The sequence below is a fragment of the Cladophialophora carrionii genome, assembly GCF_000365165.1.
Source record: "Cladophialophora carrionii CBS 160.54 unplaced genomic scaffold supercont1.8, whole genome shotgun sequence".
Classification (NCBI taxonomy): Eukaryota; Fungi; Ascomycota; class Eurotiomycetes; order Chaetothyriales; family Herpotrichiellaceae; genus Cladophialophora; species Cladophialophora carrionii.
Window position 1 is genome coordinate 632,900 of NW_008481833.1, and position 25,328 is coordinate 658,227.

General features: G+C 53.2%; 7 protein-coding genes and 1 pseudogene across 8 annotated transcripts; 4 read left to right on the plus strand and 4 right to left on the minus strand.

The window, feature by feature from the left end:
* Window positions 1–65: 65 nt before the first annotated feature.
* Window positions 66–1,382, plus strand: G647_08886 (uncharacterized protein; the record flags this gene model as incomplete). Its single annotated transcript, XM_008733192.1, has 1 exon — window positions 66–1,382. One exon carries the CDS (start codon window positions 66–68, stop codon window positions 1,380–1,382), a length of 1,317 nt encoding a protein of 438 aa, XP_008731414.1.
* Window positions 1,383–1,792: 410 nt separating this feature from the next.
* Window positions 1,793–1,875, plus strand: G647_08887 (annotated as a pseudogene). Its single transcript has one exon. The product of its transcript is annotated as a tRNA-OTHER (tRNA).
* Window positions 1,876–3,230: 1,355 nt separating this feature from the next.
* Window positions 3,231–4,461, minus strand: G647_08888 (uncharacterized protein; the record flags this gene model as incomplete). The annotated part of the gene is made up of 2 exons (XM_008733193.1): window positions 3,231–3,362; window positions 3,427–4,461. The coding sequence occupies 2 exons, from the start codon at window positions 4,459–4,461 to the stop codon at window positions 3,231–3,233; spliced, it is 1,167 nt and encodes a 388-aa protein (XP_008731415.1).
* A 1,362-nt stretch (window positions 4,462–5,823) lies between these two features.
* On the plus strand, window positions 5,824–7,835 carry G647_08889 (glycolate oxidase, subunit GlcD; the record flags this gene model as incomplete). Its single annotated transcript, XM_008733194.1, has 5 exons — window positions 5,824–6,115; window positions 6,163–7,325; window positions 7,374–7,485; window positions 7,535–7,710; window positions 7,764–7,835. 5 exons carry the CDS (start codon window positions 5,824–5,826, stop codon window positions 7,833–7,835), a joined length of 1,815 nt encoding a protein of 604 aa, XP_008731416.1.
* A 422-nt stretch (window positions 7,836–8,257) lies between these two features.
* On the plus strand, window positions 8,258–9,385 carry G647_08890 (D-xylulose reductase A; the record flags this gene model as incomplete). The annotated part of the gene is made up of 2 exons (XM_008733195.1): window positions 8,258–8,281; window positions 8,336–9,385. The coding sequence occupies 2 exons, from the start codon at window positions 8,258–8,260 to the stop codon at window positions 9,383–9,385; spliced, it is 1,074 nt and encodes a 357-aa protein (XP_008731417.1).
* An 11,213-nt stretch (window positions 9,386–20,598) lies between these two features.
* Window positions 20,599–22,326, minus strand: G647_08891 (uncharacterized protein; the record flags this gene model as incomplete). Its single annotated transcript, XM_008733196.1, has 1 exon — window positions 20,599–22,326. The coding sequence occupies one exon, from the start codon at window positions 22,324–22,326 to the stop codon at window positions 20,599–20,601; it is 1,728 nt and encodes a 575-aa protein (XP_008731418.1).
* A 588-nt stretch (window positions 22,327–22,914) lies between these two features.
* G647_08892 (uncharacterized protein) lies at window positions 22,915–24,214 on the minus strand (the record flags this gene model as incomplete). The annotated part of the gene is made up of 2 exons (XM_008733197.1): window positions 22,915–24,030; window positions 24,080–24,214. 2 exons carry the CDS (start codon window positions 24,212–24,214, stop codon window positions 22,915–22,917), a joined length of 1,251 nt encoding a protein of 416 aa, XP_008731419.1.
* Window positions 24,215–24,670: 456 nt separating this feature from the next.
* G647_08893 (uncharacterized protein) lies at window positions 24,671–25,192 on the minus strand (the record flags this gene model as incomplete). Its single annotated transcript, XM_008733198.1, has 1 exon — window positions 24,671–25,192. One exon carries the CDS (start codon window positions 25,190–25,192, stop codon window positions 24,671–24,673), a length of 522 nt encoding a protein of 173 aa, XP_008731420.1.
* Window positions 25,193–25,328: the final 136 nt, after the last annotated feature.

A 25,328-nucleotide genomic window follows, 5' to 3' on the forward strand; every position in this document is an offset into this window, starting at 1 on the left:
AGTGGCCTGCTTGCAGGGATCTCGAGCTTCAACAGGCGAAGGAGTTTCTTGACCAATATTGCCGGATGGCGCAAGCAGTTCCCTTCGCAATCCAACTTGCCTCTACGCATTCAAATGGGAAAGATGCTACCACGGACACGAACGCGCTGTTGAGCCGTCTGCTCGAAACCAATCCTGTGTTGCTGTTGGCTGCAATACTCACGGGAAGCAGCTCTGATCGAGAGTTTGAAAAACAAGCAGACAACCTTTTCCGGCATGTCCTGGCTGACCGAGTCATCGTGAGAGGACAAACTAGCCTGGAACTCCTTCAGGACCTTCTGACGTATTTGGCCTGGTATCACCGTCGCTTTGAGTTGGAAACCCACCAAGTCTACCAGTTCCTGCAACTCGCAAATGGCATGGTTGCTGATTTGGGATTTCCCAAGAAGTTCTCAAAGGCGAGCATCCCTTCACCGCAGCAAGAGGCAGACTCAAATGAAATCCGGGCGTTTCTGCTGTGCTACTACCTCAACTGTGGAGGTGGTGTCTTGGGGTACGACAGGGCGGAGAACATGCGATGCATCGACAGTTTGAGGAATGCTGCGATGATATTGGCCACCATATCGCAAAGACCGCAAGACAAAGAAGCCCCGGCCTTGGTGGAGCTGCTGCATCTTGTGGTACGCTATCACACTGCTCGCGTTTCGTCGAACTGTGCTGCAAAGCTTCCGGAACCAGGATTCAGCTTGCTCAAAGACTGGCAGACGACGTTCCTGCACCCACAGACATCATCAACCGTAAGATCGACCTTCCACTTTACCGCAGCATACAGTCTGCTCAAGTCCTCGACCGCAAAATCACCGTCGCCCGCGGGTGTCCAAGTTTGTGTCGATCACTTCCAACAACTGCTTTCGAATATCCTCGATCAAGAGTTGTCCTACCTCGTTCGCATGGGCATTGTTGAATGGGCACACTTGATCACGACTTTATTTCTTCTGGCTCGGCTCGGGTGTCTGGCAGCCACTGGTGGTCCTCCCGCCGATTCAGTACATCCGTGGTCAGTGCATGAGTATATTGAACGCTTTCGATCTCTGCACAACAGCTTGTCTCAAGCGGAACCAGAAGCGGACATTGCTCTGCGTGCGCCTCACTTGCTGAGCTGGCTGGACAGGATATTGGTCGCAGTGGCGGAGCGGGCACGGTCTTTCAAAGCACATCAAGACGAATCTTCCACCGACATTGGTCACCGAGGCTCAGCGTACGAGCTTGTTAATTCCTTTCTCGAAAATGACAAATCGGCCTCAACTCGAGCTCTGCAGACTCCAGGTACATCAAACGCGGAGCCGAGACTCGGTGGGGAGGACTTTTGGAGCGAGTTCATGTCAGACTGGCTGAATTGGTAGGTATAAATTGGCGATAATGCGTCCGATCGACGCTGTTGTGCTCGCTCGGTGGGACATTGCCGACTGCAAATCCTGTCTCGTAGCAAGTAAAGACTGCCGGCCTCCACGGGATAGAGCTCCCATTGATAGGTCCGCGCGTGGAGGAGGCAAGCTTGTGTCATTCATAAAGTTGAGATTGTTAGGTACTGTAGCAGGGATGGATCGAACGAACGGGAGCATAACTGCGGAGACTGAAATCAAAGCCTCTTTGCCGCTCGGATTGCGTGACCGCAACCCCACCTGCTGCTTGGTTTTGTTAGTTTGATATAAGATGCAGCAGCAGAAATTCGTGATAAATTCATTACAGAAAATGCTCGGCCGCGGTTAGTTTATCACCACCTCAACGGATTTATCGTCATACTTATAATGAGTTTCTAGTGGCCTAATGGTTAAGGCGCTGGTTTTCGGTTCAGAAAAACACCAGAGATTAGGAGTTCGAATCTTCTCGTGGTCGTCCCCTTTTTGGCCTTTTGGAAAGGTTCTTCTTTTTAGCGGTCAGGTGCTTGTCGCACTGAGAACAGTGGCGGCTGGAGAGGGGCATGGTTGAGATTTCGGCGCGTAGCGCGGGGTATAGCAAAAGTATGCTTCGGGCTACGCATCTGGAAATCTCGAACATGGCAATGCAAAATGTCATGGAACAGGTACCTAGGAAGCTGCAAAAGAAGCTGAGAGAGTGTGCCCGCTAAGACGTAGCTTTACGACAGCTGCTTACATGTTTTATCTCCCCTTAGGAGCGTTTAAAAGACACGTATTCAAGTTGCGCGTTTGGGGCCAAACTTCGCTCACTGCCTTGCAAAAAGACTAGTCCACCCACGCTGACACTGTCTTCGAGGTTATTTTATGTCTTGTCTTCCAGAGACAAGGAGGTCTCATGGATCGCGAAACAAGACTAACCAGATAACATCGACGGGCTTCAGGCGACGGATACGACATTCGCGACCCGCAACGACAAGGTAACTACGGCCTCAGAAATTGATTCGCCTTTGCTTGGAAGCCCCTTTTGAGGTTCTGAGCCTGATCCGGGGACTGTTACCCTTAACTAGACTCTATCGCATGTGCAAGTCCACTACCGCAAGTGGGATGGATCATCTCCAGAGATGACCCTGTGCCGATTTCTGAATTCTTCTCTGACTGTGAGGCTGGTCACGATCACGCCCCTGTTGCAAGGACATGCTGCCTGGTCCGGATTTGATCAGACGCTGTTGGAATGAGATGAACGCGGACTCATGTTCAAAAAGGAGATCGGTTGCAGAGAGGGCGGGATCCTTTCAAAAGTGATTCTACTTTGGATTTGAGCGACCGCCGTTCATGGGCTCTCGGCTTCGGCGAGTATGCGAGCAAGACGTCTCTCGAACGTTTGGGGATGTGATGTTGGAAATACGGTCCAACATGGCATCATCCGTCACTGGCAGCATAAGACCACCTCGTCTAATCGCTACCGCTGTCTACTTCCTCCGCGGAACGACTGTTTCCTACGCAAAAGGTCATTTCTGGTTCGCTCTGGCTGCGGGAAACGGGTTGTCCATTGAGGTCATTCTACAAAGTGCCGAAAGATGGAACACTCCGCCGCTAAAGGACTATTTCGAGGAACGTGGACCGTGCGAGAACGACTTGGTGCGGTTGGAAAATAGTGTCGTTGTCACCGGAAACGTGTACGCCGTGAGGTAGAGCGGGCTGGGAGGGAAACTGGACCTCACTGATTCAGCATGGCATATCATCTGAATTGAGCTGAGAACCTGCAGGGACGATTCTTGTCCTGACGCGTACCTAGCTGGTCCATTCGCAAATCTATGTCGGAAGCTTCAACGATCAATGTGCTGATATGGACTGTGGCTGTGTCGGAATCGGCGTTGATGTTGTTGAAGCCGCCTTTTCTTCGGCCGCAAACCTGGCTGCTTCTTCCGCTTGGTCTGCTCGGATCTTCTTCAGAAGTTCAGGATACTGTTATAGCCGGTCCGGTCAGCAACCGCCTCATTGGCAACAAAGATGCCCGTATCACACTTACCCATCTCTCCCCAACGTCGGGATGACTCTTGATTCTGTTCATCAAGGTCGCCTCGCCTAATCGACTCCACATGCCCTTGATGAAGGTGAACTCTATATCATCGAGCCTCTGGCCTCCCCTCTTCTCCAGGATATCCGCTCTCAGCTTCTTAACCGAATCCGGCACGTCCATACTTTCGAATGTCGCATCGTAACTGACACCCTGGAAGAAAGGTATGCTGTATCTGGCACCCGAGCCGCGTGCGGGACTCTGCACACGATGGGTTGTCGACTGGCACACCCCCTGTGTCAGTGCCTCCATGCCCTGTCCAATGGCCACGACAAACGTGCCATCAATAGGCGGACAATCGACCCACTGACCCTCCGCGTTCTGGACCTGCAGACCGCGATGATGGCTCGCTTGCAGCAGGTAACTCGTTAGCATGCTGTCTTTGTGAGGCCCGACGCCCTGCGCCTCGCCTACGACCCCCAGCTCCTCCAAATCAGGATACTTGACAACTTTCAGCTTGTGTTGCTGCGCGTCGTCGAAGAACTGCGCGAACGCATCCTTCGGCAGGCCGATCGCTTCGGCTATCAGGCTCGTGAACTCCATGCTCATGTCGCCCATCTTGGCCATATACTCCTCGTAGACTTCCCGGAAGCCCGGCAGGGCGTTCGGGTCGGGCCACAAGTTCGGGGCCAGCAGGTTCCGGTACAGGGGATCATTTGGCCCAGGTACGGGATGCGGCGTCGACAAATCAATCTGTTCGCGCCAGTCGGTCTTGAAGCGCGTGATTTCCATGCCTAGCTTGTTGTAGCCGAGGAAGGAGGGCGCGTTTTTCATCTCGATCTCGAGCTTCTTCTCCTCTGGGAGGTCGAAGAAGGCTTTGCCCAACGAGATGACCTCATTGATCAGGCTCTCAGGGATTCCTGTGTTCTTGATGTACAGGAAGCCGACTTCGAGCAGGGCGTGCCGGAGCTCGTTGAGTAATTGTGGCTTGGTTGCGGGGTCCCGCGCAAGCGAGAGGTCGAGGATCGGAATGCTGGAGAAGGACATTTCGACATGCCACACAGGCACGGAGTCTTTCTTACCGGAGTTGCTTCTATGAGCGGATGTTGGCGGCGCGAATTTCTAGAAATTGTGTGTGTTCGTAGGAGGTGTGGATCGAGAGTGTAAGTACAAAGTAAGCCCTGATTGAATGAACGACCATCACGCCATTCATGCGAAGTCGGCTACACCCTCCTCGGGTACGAAACGTGGAAGCGTAGTCATGCGGGGGATCTCGAGGCGGAGTGGACTCGAGTTAGCCATGAACACGCGTGGATCTTGCCCGACGATGACCCAGACTTAGGCTTGCATAGTTCTGGAACGCCAAACTTGCGGAGGTTATGCTCAGGAAACGGGGTTTGATGAGTACGATTTCTGTCTTCCCGCCTCGAGTCGGCCGAGCAGCTTTTGCCGATTTTGGCTCGATTGCGCTTGGGATGAACAGTCTGAGCCTACCTAGGTAGTGAGGAAGACGGTAGCTGCAATGACCAGAGTACTCCATCGATAGACGGAAATGCTGGGGTCGTGCCTTCAACTCTCTACCTTTGGTGAAGACTTCGCTGGCCCCCTTTGGCGTAGGTCATTGGGTGGTGGTGCTCGCCCTGGGTGCAGCGGTAGTCAACAACATGATCTGTCGTCGAAGCACCTGAGCAAGCCGGGCGAGACGTGGACATCACTTGGTTACAACCGACACCGAGTCTCGCCCGGAGACCATAGTACGGGAGCCTCTACTTGAAGCAATGTTGCTCGGAAGGACAGCGAGCAGAGATGCTGTTGAGTCAAAACCGTGTTGGCTTTCCGAGTGCAGAAGCTGAGAAGAAGACATCGCTTGCGACCCTGCTGCACAGTTTCTAGATGAAATGGTGAACAGTCCGATGCATAGAGTCAGGCCACTGGCACGCTCTACCAACCAGCGCCAGAAAGGGTTCCGCGAAGAAGTTGAACCATGCATGAAACTTAAGCCCTTCCCGTTCGTGATGCTGGGTGAGCTTCGGAGTCGTAGCGCACTCCGGTCTTATAGGCGACCACTTGACCATGCGAACAGCCATAGATCATTACACACTAGATCAATGATGGCAGTCGGCTGAGCCAAGCACTCGGACTTCTCAAAATCTGGGGCCAGGCTGCTCGAAGAAACCTCGGGGAAGTCGTCAGTGTGCGTGAGGCCCAATTGAGGTCGCGTCTCCGTCGACAACTGCGCCAGCGTCTCCCACAACTTCTCCGCAATTCGTGCCGGCAGCTCAATCACGGCGTCGCTGCCTCCCGCCGGGTCACGATCCTAGTTATACATTTATAAGACTCCGACAAGATTCAGAAATGCGTTGACGAGCGGCAGAGAACGTTTCGTGGTCGGGTCGCCTCCAGTTCACGATGAATTCACTTTCGCAGCTTCGCCGTCCAGCCAGCTCCCTCCTGCGATGCCTCGAACGGGAAGGCTCCCACCGATCAGCAGTCTCGGCCACCCGATCGTTCCACAGTTCGCCCCTGAGGCGTGAAGAAAAGGGCAAGGATGGCTCGCAAGAAAACCTGTCCTTTCGAGGCCAGCTATATCAGAGCACCGCCGAGAGGCTGAAGCGCGAAAGAGCCTCAGAGGAGAACTACATACGAGCCCAAGCGCAAAGAGGTGAAGGGTCTGGAGGGAGGACTCTTGGGCTCAGCTTTGGTATGCCCGTGGTCTCCCTGGTGTGTCCATGGCGCTGACGACAACAGTTATTCTCTCCGTCGCGGCGGGAGCGTACTATCTGGGCACAAAAGGCGAGAAAGCGCCTGAAGTATTTTCGACCACCCCTCTCTCAAGAGCACAGCCCCCGCAGCACGATACACGAACTTCGAACTTGCAAGCTGCGTGGGTAGACTTTGCTCAAATTGTGGGCAAAGACAACGTCTCTACAGTTCCCGATGACCTCGAAGCCCACTCCGGCTCAGAATGGTCCTCCTATACCACGAAACCGAACGAACGACCCTTTGCCATCGTCTACCCTGCGACGACCGAGGAAGTCTCCAAGATCATGAAGGTATGCCACGATCGGAAAATCCCCGTCACGGCGCTGTCTGGCGGCACCAGTCTGGAAGGCCACTTTGCACCCACAAGAGGAGGCATTTGCATCGACATGGGCAGAATGGACAAGATTCTTGAGTTCAGCCCTCAAGATCTCGATATCGTGGTGCAACCCGCCCTGGGCTGGGAAGAACTCAATGAAGAGCTCAAAGCGCACGGCATGTTCTTCCCACCGGATCCGGGCCCAGGCGCCAAAATCGGAGGCATGGTTGGTACTGGCTGTTCAGGAACGAATGCTTACAGATACGGAACGATGCGTGACTGGGTCGTCTCTCTCACCGTTGTCCTCGCGGACGGAACAGTCATCAAGACCAGACGGCGACCTCGGAAATCCAGCGCCGGCTACAACTTGACTCAGATGTTCATTGGCAGCGAAGGTACACTTGGAATTGTCACGGAAGCGACACTGAAGGTTACTGTGCTTCCCAAGAGCCAGTCCGTCGCTGTCGCCACTTTCCCCACCATCCATGCCGCTGCTGAATGCGTCGCACGCGTAGTTGGTGATGGTATCCAGCTTGCGGGCATGGAAATTTTGGACGACGTCCAAATGCGCTGTATCAACAAAAGCGGCATGACCAGCAGACCGTGGCAGGAAGCGCCTACGTTGTTCTTCAAGTTCGCCGGGACGCCCGACGGGGTCAAGGAGCAGATCAAGATCGTCAGGAACCTCGCCAAAAGTACACAAAACAAGAGTTTCGAGTTCGCAAAGAACGATGATGAGGCGTCTGAGCTCTGGAGTGCTCGAAAGGAAGCGCTGTGGAGCGTCATGGCTATGCGCAAGAACAGCACCGATCACGTCTGGACCACGGATGTAGTGAGTGATATTCTACGCTCCGATCAATTTCGCAACTGACCGAGACAGGCCGTTCCCATCAGCAGACTAGCCGACATCATCCAGGAGACTCACGACGATGTGGCTCGCAGTGGATTGATTGGCGGTATCTGTGGACATGTCGGAGATGGCAACTTTCACAGTGAGTACTTGCCCGCCGGCGTTCGATCTACGTCCTGATGATATGATAGCAATCCTCCTCTACAACGATACCGAGAAGAAGGTTGCGGAGGACTTGGTTCATCGCATGCTTCAACGTGCTATTGCCATGGATGGTACCATCACAGGCGAGCACGGCGTCGGCTTGAAGAAGCGCGAATATCTCCGCGAGGAGCTTGGAGACGACACTGTCGATGCGATGCGCAAGGTGAGCTCTATTGCCCTATCCTCGTTGCTCTCCAGACTGACACCCGGGTGTAGCTTAAGCAAGCTTTTGACCCCCTCGGCCTGCTCAACTGCGACAAGATTGTCCAGATCGAAGCGGGCCATTGAACGCCCGGCTCGGGGAATCTGTCTACCGAAGTACTGTACGTTGCCCTTGGCGCCTCGTCACAGAAGAGGCACTTTCCCGGCGAGGGTTATGTCATTGCTGGCGCCCCCAATTGTCAAGCCCCGCACCAGACTCCTGCGCCACGAACTGGTATTCTTTAGGCTAATATCTCAGTGCTCTGGCTGCGCGACCCCTCCGGTGGTCAGGGAGCGTGTGGATTTGGGGGGTGTTGATTTTGGCATCACGGTTTGGATTTCTCACAGTGGAAGGCGGTCCGCAAGGGACAAGGCCAGCTTGATAGCCGATTTCTGCAGCAAAAAGTCATACCCTCAACCGGTCGACCTCCCTGTCATCTGTGCCTGCCCGCCCTTTTTCTCGCCGATTGACGAAGGCTACGTACGTTCCGGTCTTGCTTGCCTCAGCCATGTCTTCTGAAACACAGACCAAGGTAGGTCGCGCTGTCACGTATCTGTAACTCTACTGTAATATTGACACTGCGCAGGAGAACAACTCCTTCGTCCTGCGGGGCGTCAAGGACGTCCTCTTCGAAGACCGTCCCATTCCCAAGCTCACCCGACCCCGCGACGTCCTCCTCCAAGTGAACTTTACAGGCATCTGTGGCTCCGACGTACACTATTGGCAACATGGCCGGATCGGACATTTCGTGGTCAAAGATCCTATGGTGCTGGGACACGAGTCCGCTGGAACAGTACTCGAGGTTGGATCAGCCGTCAAGAGTGTGAAAAAGGGGGACCGCGTCGCAATGGAGCCAGGTATCCCGTGCCGGCATTGCGTGCGCTGTAAAGAAGGAAAATACAATCTTTGCCCGGACATGGCATTTGCAGCGACACCGCCATACGATGGCACGCTCGCAAAATATTACGTGCTTCCGGAAGACTTCTGCTACAAGCTACCGGAGAACATGTCGCTGGAGGAGGGCGCGTTGATGGAACCTCTGGCCGTGGGCGTACATATCACCAAGCAATCGGGCATCAAGCACGGCGATACCGTGGTTGTTTTCGGTGCCGGCCCTGTCGGACTGCTCTGCTGCGCAGTCGCCAAGGCATTGGGTGCCAGCAAGGTTATTGCCGTGGACATCAACACCGAACGACTTGAATTCGCCCGATCTTTTGCAGCAACCTCAACCTTTGTACCGTCGAAAGTATCAGCGGCAGAGAATGCACAGAAGATAAAGGACGAGAACGACCTTCCCTCAGGAGCAGACATCGCCATCGACGCCAGCGGGGCAGAACCCAGTGTCCAGACGGCCATCCACGTCCTCCGTATGGGAGGCAGTTACGTGCAGGGTGGAATGGGCCGTGATGAAATGACCTTCCCCATCATGGCTGCATGCACCAAAGAATTAACGGTGAAAGGCAGCTTCCGATATGGCCCAGGTGACTACGCTATGGCCGTCGATCTGACCAGCAGCGGAAGGGTGGACGTGAAGAGATTGATCAGTCGAAAAGTCAACTTTGAAGACGCAGAACAGGCATTCGAAGACGTGAAAGCCGGCAAAGCGATCAAAGTGCTCATCGAGGGACCGAAGTAGGGAATCCAGAAATTCGGTGATGTGATATGATGTGATGTGTTTCCGGGAAAAGTCTTCATTACAGTAATGGGAGTGAAAGCTGAGCTGTCCAGACCTGTACCTGTCACTGCACGGCTGCCCTTCGCTTGGTCGACCACTTGACTCAGGTCTTTTGATGAAGTTGTTGGATCTTCCCCCACGTGTGACTCACGGCGATGGCACTTGACTGACGTCTGGACAGTGTCACTTACAATATGCTGGTATCTTTTGGTTCTCGTACCTGTTTGTTGTATATATCCAGTCAGAGACGCCGATCGAGACCCACGGAGTCATCTCGATTTCTTCGTCATCTCCCCAGGACTGAAGGCATGCAACCTTCACTCAGCACTACATGCTTCCCACCAGGAATGAGTGCTTCATGACTGTTCGATGACTCCGATAGTATGTTACTCGGTGTTACTTTTCAAGATGTCTTGATATTGCCCGCAAACAGAAGAAAAGATGCCGCTCTCAGGTATAAGTACCCTGTCCCATCCCTCGCTCGCTTTCTGGTTTCTGGTTGTCCATGCTTTTCTTCTTGTGTGTATCTCTCTCTCTATATATATACATATCTGCGTGTGCGTGCCTGTCTTTCTCACGTCTTTCCAAACGGCATTCCTACAGACCTGACCGGTTCAGGTTCCACGGCCTCGAAACCTCGGTCTCTCCATTGGTTGCCCTCCTGTGTCAGGTACAACCCTTGCCGGTTCGACGCAAGCCAGAACGAGAACGAGAGCCGAAGAGGCAGAAGGACAAGTGTGATGCCTACCCGACTCGACTCAGAGACACTGGGCATTCGTGGTGACTGCACTAGTGCGACGGAACTTCGACATGCGCGTCGTGTCGGAGATAGCGGATGTCGATGCTGAATGCATTACGGGTGATTGACTCTCAATGACAACCTTCGAGAACTGCAGAGCTGACGCGCTACTCGCCATGTAATGGCTCGGGGCGAAACAAAGCCGACTTGATCCTTACCAAGGACCAAAGCAAGATCGGTGCTCGCGACGCCATCTGCACCCCCATCCAAGTCAAGGCTCATCGAAAGCAAAGAACAAGGTGGATCCTTCACGCGACGGCGGAAGTGACAATTCCACCTCACTCGAAGACACCGATAACCCCATATCTCAGTGGCCAGGATCTACTCCCTACAAAAGGCGACTAACCTCTTCGAACCGGAACACATCCCAATGGGACTCGAAGGTGGATTCGCGGCAGCCATGATCGATCCGGACACGAGATATATCGAGGCATACAACCCGCTCCGGAGATACGGCCAACATCACTCGGAAGCAGAGGTTCGGGAACTATCCCAGGCTATTTCTCGAGCGCTTTCGTTATGGGCCGAACCAATTCCCTACGAGCAGGAGTCTATTCGAGTCATGGACCTGGGTTCGAAATTTTCCACTCTCGACCCGCGAAGATGGCTCAACAACACCGTATCTCTCTTCCCATACTGCGCGCTTATCCGACCTGCGGATATCTCTACCTCCTGTGGTCGCCCCGTCGGAAAACCGACCTAGATGAGCATGACGACTAATACCTGTGAAGCTCACAAGACCATGATCGATGCCCATCGGCAAACGGTATATCTAGGCTTGTCGGCCAAGCAAGCTCTCTGCTAATCGTCCACGTGAGTGCCGCACCAGCGTTGCCCTGAGAATGAATTAGCAAGGACGGATCACAATTATGCCAGCGGCGGCGTGAGAGAACACCACGGAGTACTTTTGACAACGCTACATCCTAAAGGTCGTTGTCTCATGCGTGGCCGTGCTCCACGCGAGAGTCGGGAAGCAACGGACCTAGCTGTCGCGCACAGGCTAGGTTACGTGCACGAGAAGGCTCGTGCTGGCATGTTCTGCTCTATAGTCTGGCAGACTGGGTACCCTTGCGCTTGCGCTTGTCCGTTGGCATTCCCTGGATCCATGGATCATATTCTGTACGAGAGTGTCCGTTTCCACGTTGAGAAGAAGGACAAGAGAATATTCATTGGAAGGCCGAAACAACGGTAACCAAGGCGAGGTATCGTCGCTGCGGTCTTCTCTACCGCTGCGTTTTGGCGCTCGAGGACACTATCCCACGGGCGAACACGCGATCATTTTGTTCCGGTCCTTCATACAACGCTACTGGCCAAGACTTTATGCTTGGTCTTGTGGGTCCCAACACGAGCGTTGTGGAGGCTCTGAGAGTCCGAAGTCGGGATTAGTGTCCTGAGGAAGAGGATGCTGTGAGACGCCGGAAAGCCCATGACTTCGCCCCATCTCATCCTTGAAGAGAGAAATAGAAACGGCCACATTCACCTGTCTGTTCCCGACAGCACGGATACACGGACGAGCAAGTCCTCGAGCTCACGAAATGACGCATGCACCCGCCATTGCGGACTCATCCCTTGGTCATACCGATGGATAGCCTGATTGCACCATGTGTGGACGTGCTTTGGTGACTATTTCTACACGTGGGGTGGTGGACGGCTACTCATGAGGCTGTTCTCCGCCTGAAGTGCTCACTACGATCACCACCACCGAAGCCACAAAAGCCTGAGTGATGAGCCGGATGGTTACCGAAAGACTCATACCGGACGAACCACCGTGCAGCCGGAATAGATTCTCAGCGGCACTTCTGGTCGTGGGGTCTTGGTTGGAGGCAAGCTCGTGTTATTATGGCATTATCAGCAAGTCCCTGCGGTCTCTACGATGAAGACGGATAGTTATATGCTTCTTCATCTACACGTCTGCCTCTACCAGAGGGACTCAGATATGTCAAAAAGGACACGGCTGGCAACTTACATGGTGCAGATCCATGAGGCTGGTGCGCTGTTGCCAGAAAGGGAGAAGGGGAGCTAACACACCTGGGCGCCCCGTACGATATCTCAGGGATTCCGAATTCTGAGACACACAATGTCCTTGATACGACTCTCTGACCTCCAGCGCCGCTGCAGGATATTAGCTTGGTCCCGTGGGCCTGGATACCCAGCTCAAGCTTCCAGATTTACTAGACTACGGATCGTGTACCACGCTCGCGAGGCACAGAACAAAGCAAGCATTATATATCGCACTGCGGGGCTCTTGTTGACACTTATTGACTCTTCAAGGTGGACAAGCAAATTGTACTGCTTGGCGAAACGTGCACCAAATGATGCATCTAGGTTTGTGCAAGCTTCTACTTAGCATACAGAGGGTCGAGCGCCCATGAGCTCCAGCTGGATCGAGCCACGATGGTCTCTTACACTCGAAGAGTGCCTAGATACCACAGAAGATATTGCAAGAGTGCAAAGAGATCCTCCTTGAACTGACGGAATAAGTCACAACAATGCAAGATCAAGATTGTCATGGGCAACACCATCGCTGGTGATTGATTACCTCTTCAACAAATGGAACAGTATTAGGCTGGTGCTCCGCCACTGGCCCGCGACACATCCGAATACACCATTCCATCGAGGCCATGGTTTCGGGTGCGATGGGGGGAGCAGTTGGCGCTCGAGTCAGCGAACACGCGCATCCGCGGCACCCTTTTCGTATCCAGACCAATGAACGAACAAACTGCATGGGAATGTGGAAGAGCTCAAGGACAGACTTTGATGGTCACGATTCAGACAGCGCTACCCAGGTTAACCAAGGTCCTGCGTAACGCTTTCGTCCACAACGTCCGAGAGGCGACACCAGAGGGTAAAGGTGAGAACAGGTCTCATTTCTTCAGCGTCATCCACCATCTTCAGCTACTGGTGGGCAATGCACCGGTCGCCGCAGAGTGAACCGGTCTCATGCGGCTTCCGTTGTGGGCCATGCCAGCAACCTATACCTACCCTCATACGGTTAAAGGCATACTGCAGCCATCCAACTCGATGAACGGGAAAGGGTTGGCCTTCCTCTAGCTACTCGTGCAGCGAGCTCAAGTTGCCGGTGTGCCTTTGCTGTCCTCTTCGCGCCAAGGAGCTGTTCGGGTCGGATCTCTTTCGAGACGAAGTTGTGATCTTCCAAGGGACTCCTGGATTCTGCGGGTGTTCGAATGACCTGCGCCGGCAGCAAACCCGCGGCTGTGAATCTTTGACGGCCCGGGTGAGAGAGAAGGGGCATCGGAGTTTTGTCGCTCAAGGTTGGCAGATTCTACCTTAGAAACGGCTCGCAACCATTTGGGACCTGCTAATCCATTACCATCTCTTGTTCCAGTGTGTGCCAGGCAATCCTATGCTCACGAAGTGTGATCACTGCAAGATCCAGCGTGTGCGGAGGTAGGCCAGATTGGGACGGACTGTGTGATCATATGGACCTCATAGCAATGCCGACTGTTCCTGCCACGCAGGTAAGAGCAAGTTGATGCAAACGGAGCTCCTCGCTAGTCTCGGGACGCAATCCAAAGGATCTGGAGCCAACACGATTACTCAAGAGGAAATAGTATTGGGCAGTCACAACCATGTCGATCTGGAGATTGGTAGGTACCCTGAAATGGCACGATTACCGCGACCGACAACAGAACCAGTGCCCAAGGATGCAGAGAGCACTGATGTCAAAGCATATCTGCTGATAGCCGAGGCCGGAGAAGTGAATCAATCCGAATTTCAGGCTCCATGTTGGTGCCCCCTGAAGCCGCAATCCCCCAGTCTGAGGAAGTCGAGATGCCACCCGATGTCTCTGCTACTGAGAATCGGGACGGGGACGACGGAGAGGAAAAGCCAGGACAACCTCTAAGACCTCATTTTGCATGGACGATCAAACCACCGAGCAGGACAGCCATCCGGTTCCAGCCATTCGGTTCGATGTGCTCCCCTAGAAAGAAGAATCCCACTGTTGCCCCTGTTGTCATTCTGTTCATATTGGGGTCTGCCTCTTCTGAACCAGCTACAGCGTCCACCATCAACGACTTTTTCACTCGTCCGGGTACCGCCTTCTGGCGCTGTAGCGGCAATTGACAGATTACCCGAGTGGAGTTGGACAACTTTCGAAAGTCACCTTGTTTCTGGACCGGCGACAAGGATCATTTGCTTTAATCTATTCGATACTTCGATTCAAAACTACAGTGCCTGGCCCAAACCTCTCTTTGCTACCGGAAATAATCACTTCGCTACCTGTTGTCGAAACCAAGAGATACTATTTTCGTTTATAATATAGTATGGGACAAGATCACACAACTTCGCACCGCCAGTCCCACAACCCACTCAATGTTCAGACACTACGACAGTAAGAAGATTCGAGCACTATTCTAGCTAAAGGGAGGTAGAGAGGCGACGACATCATGGCGTTAAAAGGCGATACACCTGGCAAATAACGTGGGAAAGCAGCTGGACAAGCCCGGGCCAGAAGGCTATTGCTGGATGGTAGGCAATGAATCAACCGTCATCTCGAGCAAACTCAAGAGAATCGACCGGTTGGTGATGTACAGGACTTGTCGATGGCTGGCTTTTTAGCTGACCCGCGGACTAGAACTGGGGGATTCCACCGGAGAGCTAGAATGGAAACCAAAGTAGTCGCAGATCCGTTGCCAGGTGTTACAGGGTGCGCACCATGGGAGTCTTGCGTTGAGGTGCATATTGGATGGGATGGTCGTCCTCTTCGAGTCCAAACCCAGGGTCGAGCATCGGTCGAGCGAAAGGTGGTGGGCGACGACTTGGTCGAGGCAAGGGCGACTATGGTTCGAGCCAGGCACCGCGCAGCACCTTGTCACGATGGTCGTCTGTTATCGACCACGGTGCGCAAGTGCAACTTCATGGTCTGCGTGCCCCCTGTGCGGGCCGATAACATCCTCGATCGAGGACACGTCTGAGGGTCTGGTTCGAGAACGGGTGAGATTCCCGACTGTCTAAACGTCCGGTGCCGTCAGGGCTGACTATCCTGAAAACGAAACAGGCCTCTGCCGGTCGCCTTCGTATGGCTGCAGAGACCTTGGAAAAGGCGGAGGTTCGAGCCAAGCTACACAAGTCATCCCCAAAAAGGGTGGTCTTCGGAGATTGCTGCAGCGCCGCCCGCTGTGCAGTGGGCATGGGCAGTGCGAAACGAGAACATTTTGCTCCATGGCTGCAGTGTTTGTGGTGCCTGCTGCCACAAAACTACTGGGCGTGTCGCATTCGCGGGACCAAGACTATCCTTGCGGAATGGCCGGCATGAACAGTTCCTCATGACTAGCGCGCCGCGGCAGAATCCGTACGGTCTCTGTTTTGGCACGGTCCGCACCACGAAGCTGCGGCGCAAACGGAATCAACAACAGGCCCACCGTCGAGCGAGGGACAGGAGGCAGGAGACTAGAAGACAACCCGCCAACATGCATACTCCGCTTAGCGACCATCCTGATGACCCATTTCCGGATGATTGGATGCGAGTCCACTTGTCGTTTCCCTATTTAGAGTCACCTAAGAACAAAAGGTCGCGCAAGTGTAACAAGAGAAGTAGATTCGGTGTGGTCCGTCGAGGTTGGCAGAACGAGATATTCGCTCGAGAAATGGTCGTCGATCCGGCTAATTACACTTGGCAGAGAGTGCGACATGGCGAAGCCATCAGTCTTGATGAGAACCTAGTGATCGAGACACAAGATATGGTCGCGGCTAAAGGTAACGCGCGAAGCACGGTATATGGCCAAAGAACTCCACGGCGCTAGAGAAGGGGCCAGTAAACTCGAGGCCGAACTATCTCACGTCGATTTCACTGAAGGAGCTACACTACTTATCTCGCGAAAGTGGATAAAGTTCACCCCTTTCAACCACCCTCTTGCGAACGTTCAGCCACTTCGCCTGACCGTCTTTAATATAAGCTCAGACGGCTACTTATTCTTCGAGCTAATAGCGCGATACACAAAGTGCTACTACCTGTATTCTTATGTGTGTGGCGGTGGGCAGAGGCCATTTTACTAGTTCGTCTGAAGCTTTTGAAACCGCGCCGTTTGGAACGGTATCCAGGTCGAGGATCGTTCAGTACAGAGCTGAGAGCAACTTCTACCTTACCGATGGGGCTAGGCCCATGGCAAAAGACCGACATGGTGATCAACAGCTCCTCGAGCAGGTAATCCGCCCGACGAAAACAATTGGCAATGGCGAAAGGACCTGCAACAGGCTCCCCGACTTGCCGTTCGAGTTCAAAACACCTATCTTTCAGGTGGCTCGGGTGTAGCTTGTTTGGCAGTAAGAAGTCTGCCCTAAAATTCAATGCCCGTATGAGATCCGCCAAGCACTGTCGTTGTCGATATCCTCCATCCGTCGATACACCGATGGGGCTGCTCTACTTGGCCCATGTGGACCCTGTCTCTTTGTACCCTTGTGCTCTGCGCTTGGAGAGTCGACAACTAGCTAATCGACTATGTTTCTGTCGAAGCCTTCAATTGGGCATTTTGGGCCTGACGTATCCGCGTATCTGGAACTTGGGTCGAACTTTGAAATGGTTCCTGAGAGTGAGCCGCGCAGCTTATCGTCCACGACTTGCCAGTGAGTTGCTACTTTCTCTGACCATTTACGAAGCATGAAGTTGGCATCGATACTTGGCTCCTCGGACTGTGAGATGGTCGTTGTTGTGTCGGCAGGAATAGACCGGCGATGTCTTCTCCCATATCGCGTTGTCTATATCTAGTCGTTAAGTGAGAAAGACATCCTGACGACGCTCTCACCGAGCCTTTACGTATATGGTTGTTTCATGCAGCAAGCAAATGCTGCCGAACCCACCCCGTCAGATTCCAGTCGTGGCTTTTCGCAACCCTTCGTAACCTGCTGACCCGGCAGCCCCCACCACAGAGTATTCTGCCTGGGCCACGCAACTTACTGTCAAGCCGGAGCTTCATAAGCCTCGTGAGAAAGCCGAGAATACTCGCAACTCACCGCGAGAGAGAGAGAACATCCAAAAGTCTGTTTCGACCCTTCCGACGGAGTCCCGGGCGTCCCCAGACAGGGAAGGGTCCAGCCGTCAGTCAGCGCCTGTTGAACTCTCTGGCTTGGAATGGGCCACGATAGGTTTCAATTCGGCGACATGATAATTGCCGCGAGGGATTAACGCCCCACCGAGAACATTCCACTATGGTGGACTCAGAGAGGCCTTGGGCCTGCTTCCTTTGCCTTGGACGATGGTGAGAAATCGCTGGTGGCGTTGCCATATTCGACGCAGCGTCAGCATTGTCTGCTCCAGATCGAGCTGGAACCCGCATACCACAATGAGTCTGAGTGCAGAGAAAGCTGGTATACGTTGGGGGTCTTGGTGCAACGACCGTCCTCCGGTTCATGACCCTGTCTCTACCGAAGGCACGATGATGTGCAGCTGCTCAAGATCATGGCACACTCAAAACATCCTGCAGACGGCACTGCAGATCTTGACAAAAGTCACGCATCCCGTCACCAATGAGGACACCGAGAAGAAGTGTTCTAAACCGGAGAAACAACATATGTTTATTCTTTGGCGACAGCATTCACTGTTGATGTGGCCCTAGTTGGCTGGGAGACAAAAACATGCTTGAGCATGCATATGCAAGTTTTGACGGAGCGTCGAGTCGAAATGTTCGTCTCCTTCGTCTGATTGCATTGATGGTGGGCGGTTATTGTGCTGCCGTTAGCGTTGTGCTTCCTCAATGAAGGTAGTAAGGATGATACTGATACTTTTGCCTGTCTCCTTTGGACCAGAGGACGGTCGCGGAAGGACCACTCCAGACGGCTGGGTATGCATCGACTTCGTTACGCCGGCCAGCTCTTGTTCCTTTCAACCTCCACAGATGATATCTTGCCATCGACCATGGACCCGTATTGAGCAGGAATTGGATCAGTGAAGCCACCACGGACCTATGAATGCTCTGGAATTGGTGACAGGGAGAAGGGCACAAGCTATGCACAAAGTTGAGGTGCCCGACCATCCCTTCCGTTTGTATACCACAAGAGGGGGATGCCGCATGGCACCGGATAATCGTCTGCAGAATCATTTCTCCTAGTGTTGGGAGCATAGGTCTCCCACCCGAGGTGGAACTCACAACGACAAGAGCAAAAGCTTCCACGTTTTGACTACTCACTCATTCAACCCCAAGACGTACCTGAGCCCCTGGGCGATATCAGCCTTGTCATGTGACCATGAACAATCAGACTCTGGAGGTGTCCAATCTACGGCAGATCCAGCCAAGGCAATACCTAGCTTCCCGGGAAACCAAATGATGACCTAACCTGGACCAGGAGCGACTTAGGACGCAGGAATCTCTCGTCATGGACCCAACAGCCGCCCACGATAGTTCACCTCCCGAGCCGCCTTCTACAGACATCCAAGATCCTGAGTCATTGGAGAGGTTCAAGGAAAGCTATGTGCACCTTGCCACTTCTAGCAGACAGCTCCAAGTAGCCTGGCAAGAACCGAAATATTGCCGGTTGATCAAATCCGGAAGGCAGGAGGGGCAGAAGGCAAGGTGAAGATTCCTGAAGCTCTGGTACACTAACCGCACGACGAAGTCGAGGCCCTACGAGTTGATCGCAATGGGGCGTGACCCTACTGGACGAGTCTACGACCAGGTAACAGGATGATATAGACAGGCAGCCATGGAAAGAAACGCCCGTGCTTGAACAACTTTTCCACTATCGCATCGGCGCTTCTGATTCATGGATATATCAGGTGTATATGTAATTGCGTCCCTGCGCAACGAAGCTTTAATCGACAAATCCTGCATAGCTTCAGAAACGAGAAAACCCACTCTGGGAGAGAGATTGGCCCGCGCTATAACTCTACCACTGAGAGACTCTATTACACTGCACCATGGGAAGCTGGAGACAATGGAGAAGGCTCCGTTGTCGCTTCACGGAAGTGCTTTAATCTTAACTCCCCAACTCACTGATGAATTCACAACAGCCGCCTCACTTTCCTCTGCAGTACTACACGCCCGCGCCATCCGCGTCTCCGATGCAAGCCCCCGAAGTCCCTAAAGACCCGGCGCTTGTCCAAGCAAGAGCTTTAATACTCGCTGAGCAGGAAGCGAGTATACAGAGGTCCCTGGCACTGAGGCCGCAGCTTTAGCAAGGAGCGTAAGGGAGATACAAAAACGTGCAAACATCGGCACCGGCATCCCGTGCCAGGTGTCAGACGACGGTGACTTCGCTTTTGAGCGCCACGGCGGCGTCGATAGAGTCTTCCGTAGACTCGACGTAAAGCTAGTCAATCTAAACCCGGTTACTTGGTTCCTCGACGTGTACCTTGAGGACGGGCAGCAACATCGGCACTCGGAGTGCCCCATTCTATACGACATCACTATCTCAAACAGGGCATACGCGCCAGACTACTATATATTATGAGGGCCAGTGGCAGGTGGTAGACGGGCGAGTCATAGCCTGGAGACTGAAGCATAGGCATTAGTCCAAGAAGATGGCTCGTCCGTTGGGAGCCACCGGCAATAGCAACAAGCTTAGAGCACACTGGAACTGAGACAAGCATCCGATGAGATCAAACTATAGACGGGACGCAGATTTTGAGGTCATTCTCTGTCCATATCCTTGAACTGATGCCGGGCAGCTCGGCACGCGACAGCGGTCTCAAGCAACCCATCTTGGGAAGGACACCGGGCCTTCAAGCCGTGGTGTCACGTCTCTTGCACGGTTCCACCTGACCGTCGCCGTCTTCACGATACTTTAGGTGGAGAAATACTACCGAACCTACCATCGTGAGAGCCACAGCAACGTTGCAACGCTTGCCATGGCGTTGTGCTGCATCTTGGCAGATCTGGCAATGCGTTCTACCAACGATAAAGTAGCATTGAAACGAAAATCGTGCCGGAGGACGAGTTCGGTGGCTTTCAGCAGCGCCGCTGAAGAGCGCGCAAGCTGATGCAGTTGGACCTCGACTTTCCCGGATGGTGGAAAAGGGAATATACAAGTCTTCCCACGTGTGGCGGAATACCTTGTGGTGAGAAATACGGTTCCTCAATCGACATATGACTCCGACGTCTCGTTCGTGAAGTACCTTCGTTCTAGGCCCTCCCGGGGAGTCGATGACTCAGCCAAAGATTGGTGGCTAGTATCGCGAGATAGGTCTCACAGACTCATGTATCGTAACCGTGGCGTGGCGTCACTCAGATGATTATTGAACGGCGTCAGTAGCTATCTTCTGATTATGATGTATGACACCAGTGGAATGGACTTGTCTGTAATGGATGGTTGGGTGAGCCGGGAAGGACTGAGTGAACATAGGACCTCGAATACTGTTTCGTGCGGAGTGGGAGCTGCGCGCGCAAGCAGGTCAATGAAGTGACGGAGTCGCTTCCAACCATCACCGCCCTTCAGGATGGTCATGTAATTTGAGTGTGATGGTTATTCGATACGAGGGGTAGGGGCGGTCTTCTGCAATTCCAATCTTGGCCTCAACCGTCACATCATCCAAGATTAGTTGGTCTTGTGTGTTCCGAGAAGCAGACTGGGTTGGCATTGGCAGAATTCTTTGTGTTCCCAACTTTCCGGGCAATCTGCTGACACGGTTCTCGAAGCCGTGAGGCTCTAGGAGCTTCAGCTGTAAACCTGCTGTCCGCATCGAAGGTATAGAAGAACAGACAAGGTAGCAATAGGATAAGTCCTGCCCAGGTCGCCATTGCCAAATTGGATCGAAAAGGCGCAATGCCACGTAGCCTTCAATGGGCTCTCCCATAGTGATAAACTCATTGTGCGCCGCGTCCCAATTATCGCGCGGAGATGGTGCTTCCAGTATCCTGTCGAAGTTTTGTTCTACCGCCTTTATGTTGCCATCGGACTCGAAACGAATGGCGTGATGGCGGCAGGTACGCATTTGCCTTTCGATAGAGTTGGAGATTTTGGACACAATGTAAGCGTCTTCGGTCCTCCAGCGACGTCCGTGCAGGGTTTCGATATACAGAAGACCTGATGCTACGCATTCGGATAGGGGTAGCGAACATCTCACAAAAAGGCCGGGACCAATCTTTTGAAGAACCATTCCGCAAAGCAGCGGCTGAGAGGATTGATAGTGTTCCAGGTCCATGACATAATAGCGAGATTGGGGCTCCCCGAGTGTCTCTGCGATCACAAATCTAGCGTTCGCGAAGTGCACGCCGTTGTTAGTTAGTGCGAAGTCCCGTACGGAACTGGCAGTAAGATGTGACAGGAAAACGTCATCCGACTCAGAGAAATCCCTGGGTGCTGTGGCAAAAAGGTCGCGGCAAGGGTAATCGTGGTGATAGGCTCTACCGCGCAAATCTCCTGCCGACAAGTCCTCGGTGATGTCAGACGATGTCCTCGTAAAGTTGTAGAAGATCGAGAGATCCTTCGAGCGTTTGATGATCTCCTCCTGAAGCCGGATGAAAGCTTTCTCTCCCTCGCCATATAAAAGAGGCATGTTGACGTCGAATATGCCCAGCAAGCAGTAAGCCAGGTCTTCCGTCCTCGTCGTCACACGCCGAGACGCCCAAAACATTCTGCGAGCTACTGGAATCTCCGGTAGGACGGAGGAGTCTTTGAGGACCTCTTGGTCGATTCCAGTGATTGCACACACTGATGACTTCAGCTGAGTTTTAGTGCCAACGTACCCCCAATTCCGATTGTAGAAGCGTAATTTCTTGGGCGCAATGAGTTCCTGTAAAGTCCAGCCACGGGTATACCATCTGCAAGACTTCATCGCATTCCCAACATCAGATCCCGGCTCAAGATCGGCGAGAAAGACATAGCAGACTTCAGCGTCGCGATACCATCTAAACATTGAGTTGATGGCCTCGCTGAGCTCCGCACTGCTGGTTTTGTCAATGCAACAGGTATCGACCCAGGCATAGTTGATCTTGTGTCGGCGTGCCTTCTCACAAGTGGAATGAATCTTACTGTAACCCGCTTTCAATGTAGCAGGGTGTTCTGGATTGTGGCCTATGGCGGTCATCTCCTGAAAGTCTATTTCATCATCTTCGACCCATGTGTGAGACAAAATTGCATAGCCGGGAATAACTTCTCCCATAAAGACCCTCATCCGGAGGGTGGTGGTGTCGAGTAGCCTGATCGGCATCTTGTTTGGGTGAAAAGATGGAGCGGTTCTTGACTCGAACTGGCTAGGCGTAATACCAACACCGTGATATTGGCCGACCGTCCTCCTGGCTACGAAGATGCGAAAGGTTGCGTGACCGTGGTAAAGGAGTGGATAAAGCCGCCTGCGAGGCGGAAAGAAGGCAGCCAGGTGGAGAGGCAGTGACTTTTGAGGCTCATGAAAGTCCAAGTCTTGTGGCGCTTCAATAGCCCCTCGTGGGGCATATGAGCCAATCGGATATGTCCCTTGAGACGACAGTCGGGCTCGCCCACGGGATACCTGTTTGAGGACTTCCTTTGGCAAGCCAGACTGGAATTCAAGGCTGGAAGCCTGTCAGAGCCGGTGACTCTGCGTTGACCGAGGCCGAGCAGTGATTACTTCATCTGGTTCCTCTATGTTGACCGTTGACTGACGAAGATCGTCTAAATATAGAACCTGCTGTGACAAACACAGCGACATTCGCATGCAAGGTGCGACCTGTTCCCGGGGTAGGGACGACTGCATTGTTGTTGGAGCTGGCTTTTCACTGCATGATATGCCTACAACAATACATAAAGAGTGCTGTCCAAATCACGTCAGCCTCTGCCCCGTGATATTCCACTCCACCTTGCTGATGCCATTATTGCCCATAAGCCACAAGGTAGTGAGGTTTTCACCCGTCCAGGCGAAGTTCTGCACAGTATAATTCGTCTGGATCCGAACAAGAAGCTGGCCGACATCATCGAGCACATCGACGCCTTTTCCGGCGCCTGTCAGCACAAGACCTTCCTGGGACACCTTCAGCCCGTCTGGAATCCAGTCTTGCGAAAGGTAGAAGCTACGTTTGTTCGACACTCGGGTGCCATTGTGTGTGACATCGAAAGCATAGACAGCTCGCTTTCCCGTAGTGTTGAATGTGGTGCCCTGACTGCCGAGCCTTGGGTCAATTGGCCCGCTTACAGCACCCGTGTCTGAAATGTAGAGAGTATTTCCATCCGGAGTGAAAGCAATACCGTTTGGCTGCTGTAGGGTATCGTCGATGAGAAAGGTGGCACCAGTCTCAGGGTCAAAGCGGTAGCTTGCGGTGCCCAACTGTGGCGCTGTGTCGGTCAATGCGTTAAACCAGCTGTATTGAGGATCAGTGAAGAAAATATCCTTGGTGATAGGATGAATAGCAATGTCGTCAATGTTGTTGAAGTAGTACCCAAAGTAGTTGTTCAGGAGCACCGTCGAACGATTGGTGGCAGGGTCGACTGTTCGAATGGAGACTCTTTGCTCCCCACCTCCAATACTATTATTGCCGCCGCTGGCACCGAAGACGATGAGACCATTGCGGAAACTGCCGCCGTTCGGAGCGTAGATAGGAGGATCTGGGATGTATTCGCTCAATGTCGGTGGATCCTCGTTTAGGTTAACCACGAGCTGCGGTAAAGTCCCAGCAGGGGGTGCCAATTGCGAAATGAATAGCAAATTCTGTTCCGGGGCATAGACCGGGGCTTCATGCACAGCTGCCGATACCGAGAAGACAAATTCATAGCTTGGATTACTACCAAGGTATTGCAGGCCACGTTGTCGGTCGAACACCACAAAATCCGCGGTCTCGAGGAGGTCAAATGTGGAAGCATTGCCAACTGTGGTATTTCGATAGTCAAAGTCGGCGGCATTGCTCGAAATCGATCGGTTGAAGTGGTATGGCAACACGGCGCCCTGCTAATGGTGAGCTGCCATCCCCTGAGCAACATTGGGGCCCGCGAACATATTTGTTTACGCAAACCACGGCTCCATTGAAACCACAGTCCTCCACGATCGGTGTGGTGACCCCAGACGGCTGAACCTGACCCAAAACCGTGGCCGCCGACAACAGCGATACAAGTGCAACGAGTTTGATCATCATGGAATGTCTGATCCGCGAGGATGGTAGCTTTCTGGCAGCCGATTGAAGCTGGCCAAAAGTGCCACCGTCACCCTTTCATAGTCCCGTCTGTGGGGTATACCAGCTTCTGAACCCTCGGACATTCCCCAGAGCGTGCGGAGAACAGCATATCCTGTGAGGCGTCATAGCCGGCTTGAAGGATTGCTAGCAGTAGATCTGACGTTCTGTACTCGTGTTCCTGGAACGTCAGGCCAGGGACGTGGCGGATCTGCAATGCATTCTCCGTGGGCGGGAGCCTAAACAGCAATTGGCTAGTCTTAGCACAAAATCTGCGGGGAAGCTTGAAAGGGTAGCATCGGGGTACAACTGCCGCTCGGTGTTGTGCCGTTCAACGCCGACTTCACAGGTTGAGATTGAAAACAGGTGAGATTCTTCCTTGTGAGATCTCAAGAAACGGGAAAGACAGGTTCCGAATCAGTGCCGTGCTTGCAGGCCTGTAGCGTCTTCGATGCCGGCATTTGAGGTGGAAGTTGGGTTGAGTGCCTCTCCCGCAATATTGGCGACGACTTTGGCTTTGGCTTTCGCCTTTGCAATCCGATCATCGAATTCCGTTACAGCTTCGTCTGAGTTGTCTTTGGCGATAGAGGAGGCTTCAGAAGTGGCGTGCAAGCTTTCGACGTGCCTTTGCAGTCGGCTACTAACAGACAGTTGGGGAAGAGCTCGGACGATGCCTCCCAGTCGCGACAGATCAGAGGGGGCTGAGATCGGAGATCGCAGTGGCTCGTCTGGTTGCGCAGCTTGAGATCTCCCTTGCCATAGTAAAGCGCGTCCATGGAGCTTGCCGAGGTCCAGGGCTTTTTCATAGCCCTTTTCGACCCCGAAGACTTTGCCCTCGATCATGCCAGCATACGTGCTATCGGATACTCCAGCGTTATAGCCTTCTTCATAATAGTCATTCTCAAGATCCAGAAGGTCGTCGAACGGGTCGGTTGCCATGGTATATGACCCCAACCCCTGTGTTTTTCGCAAGGAGATGTTTGAGTTGGAGATTGGGAAATGTCTGACCTGATTGTTCGCAAGCAGTAATCTACACTTCAGAACAGGGTGAAGGCTGGTGAAAGGGCAGTGAAAC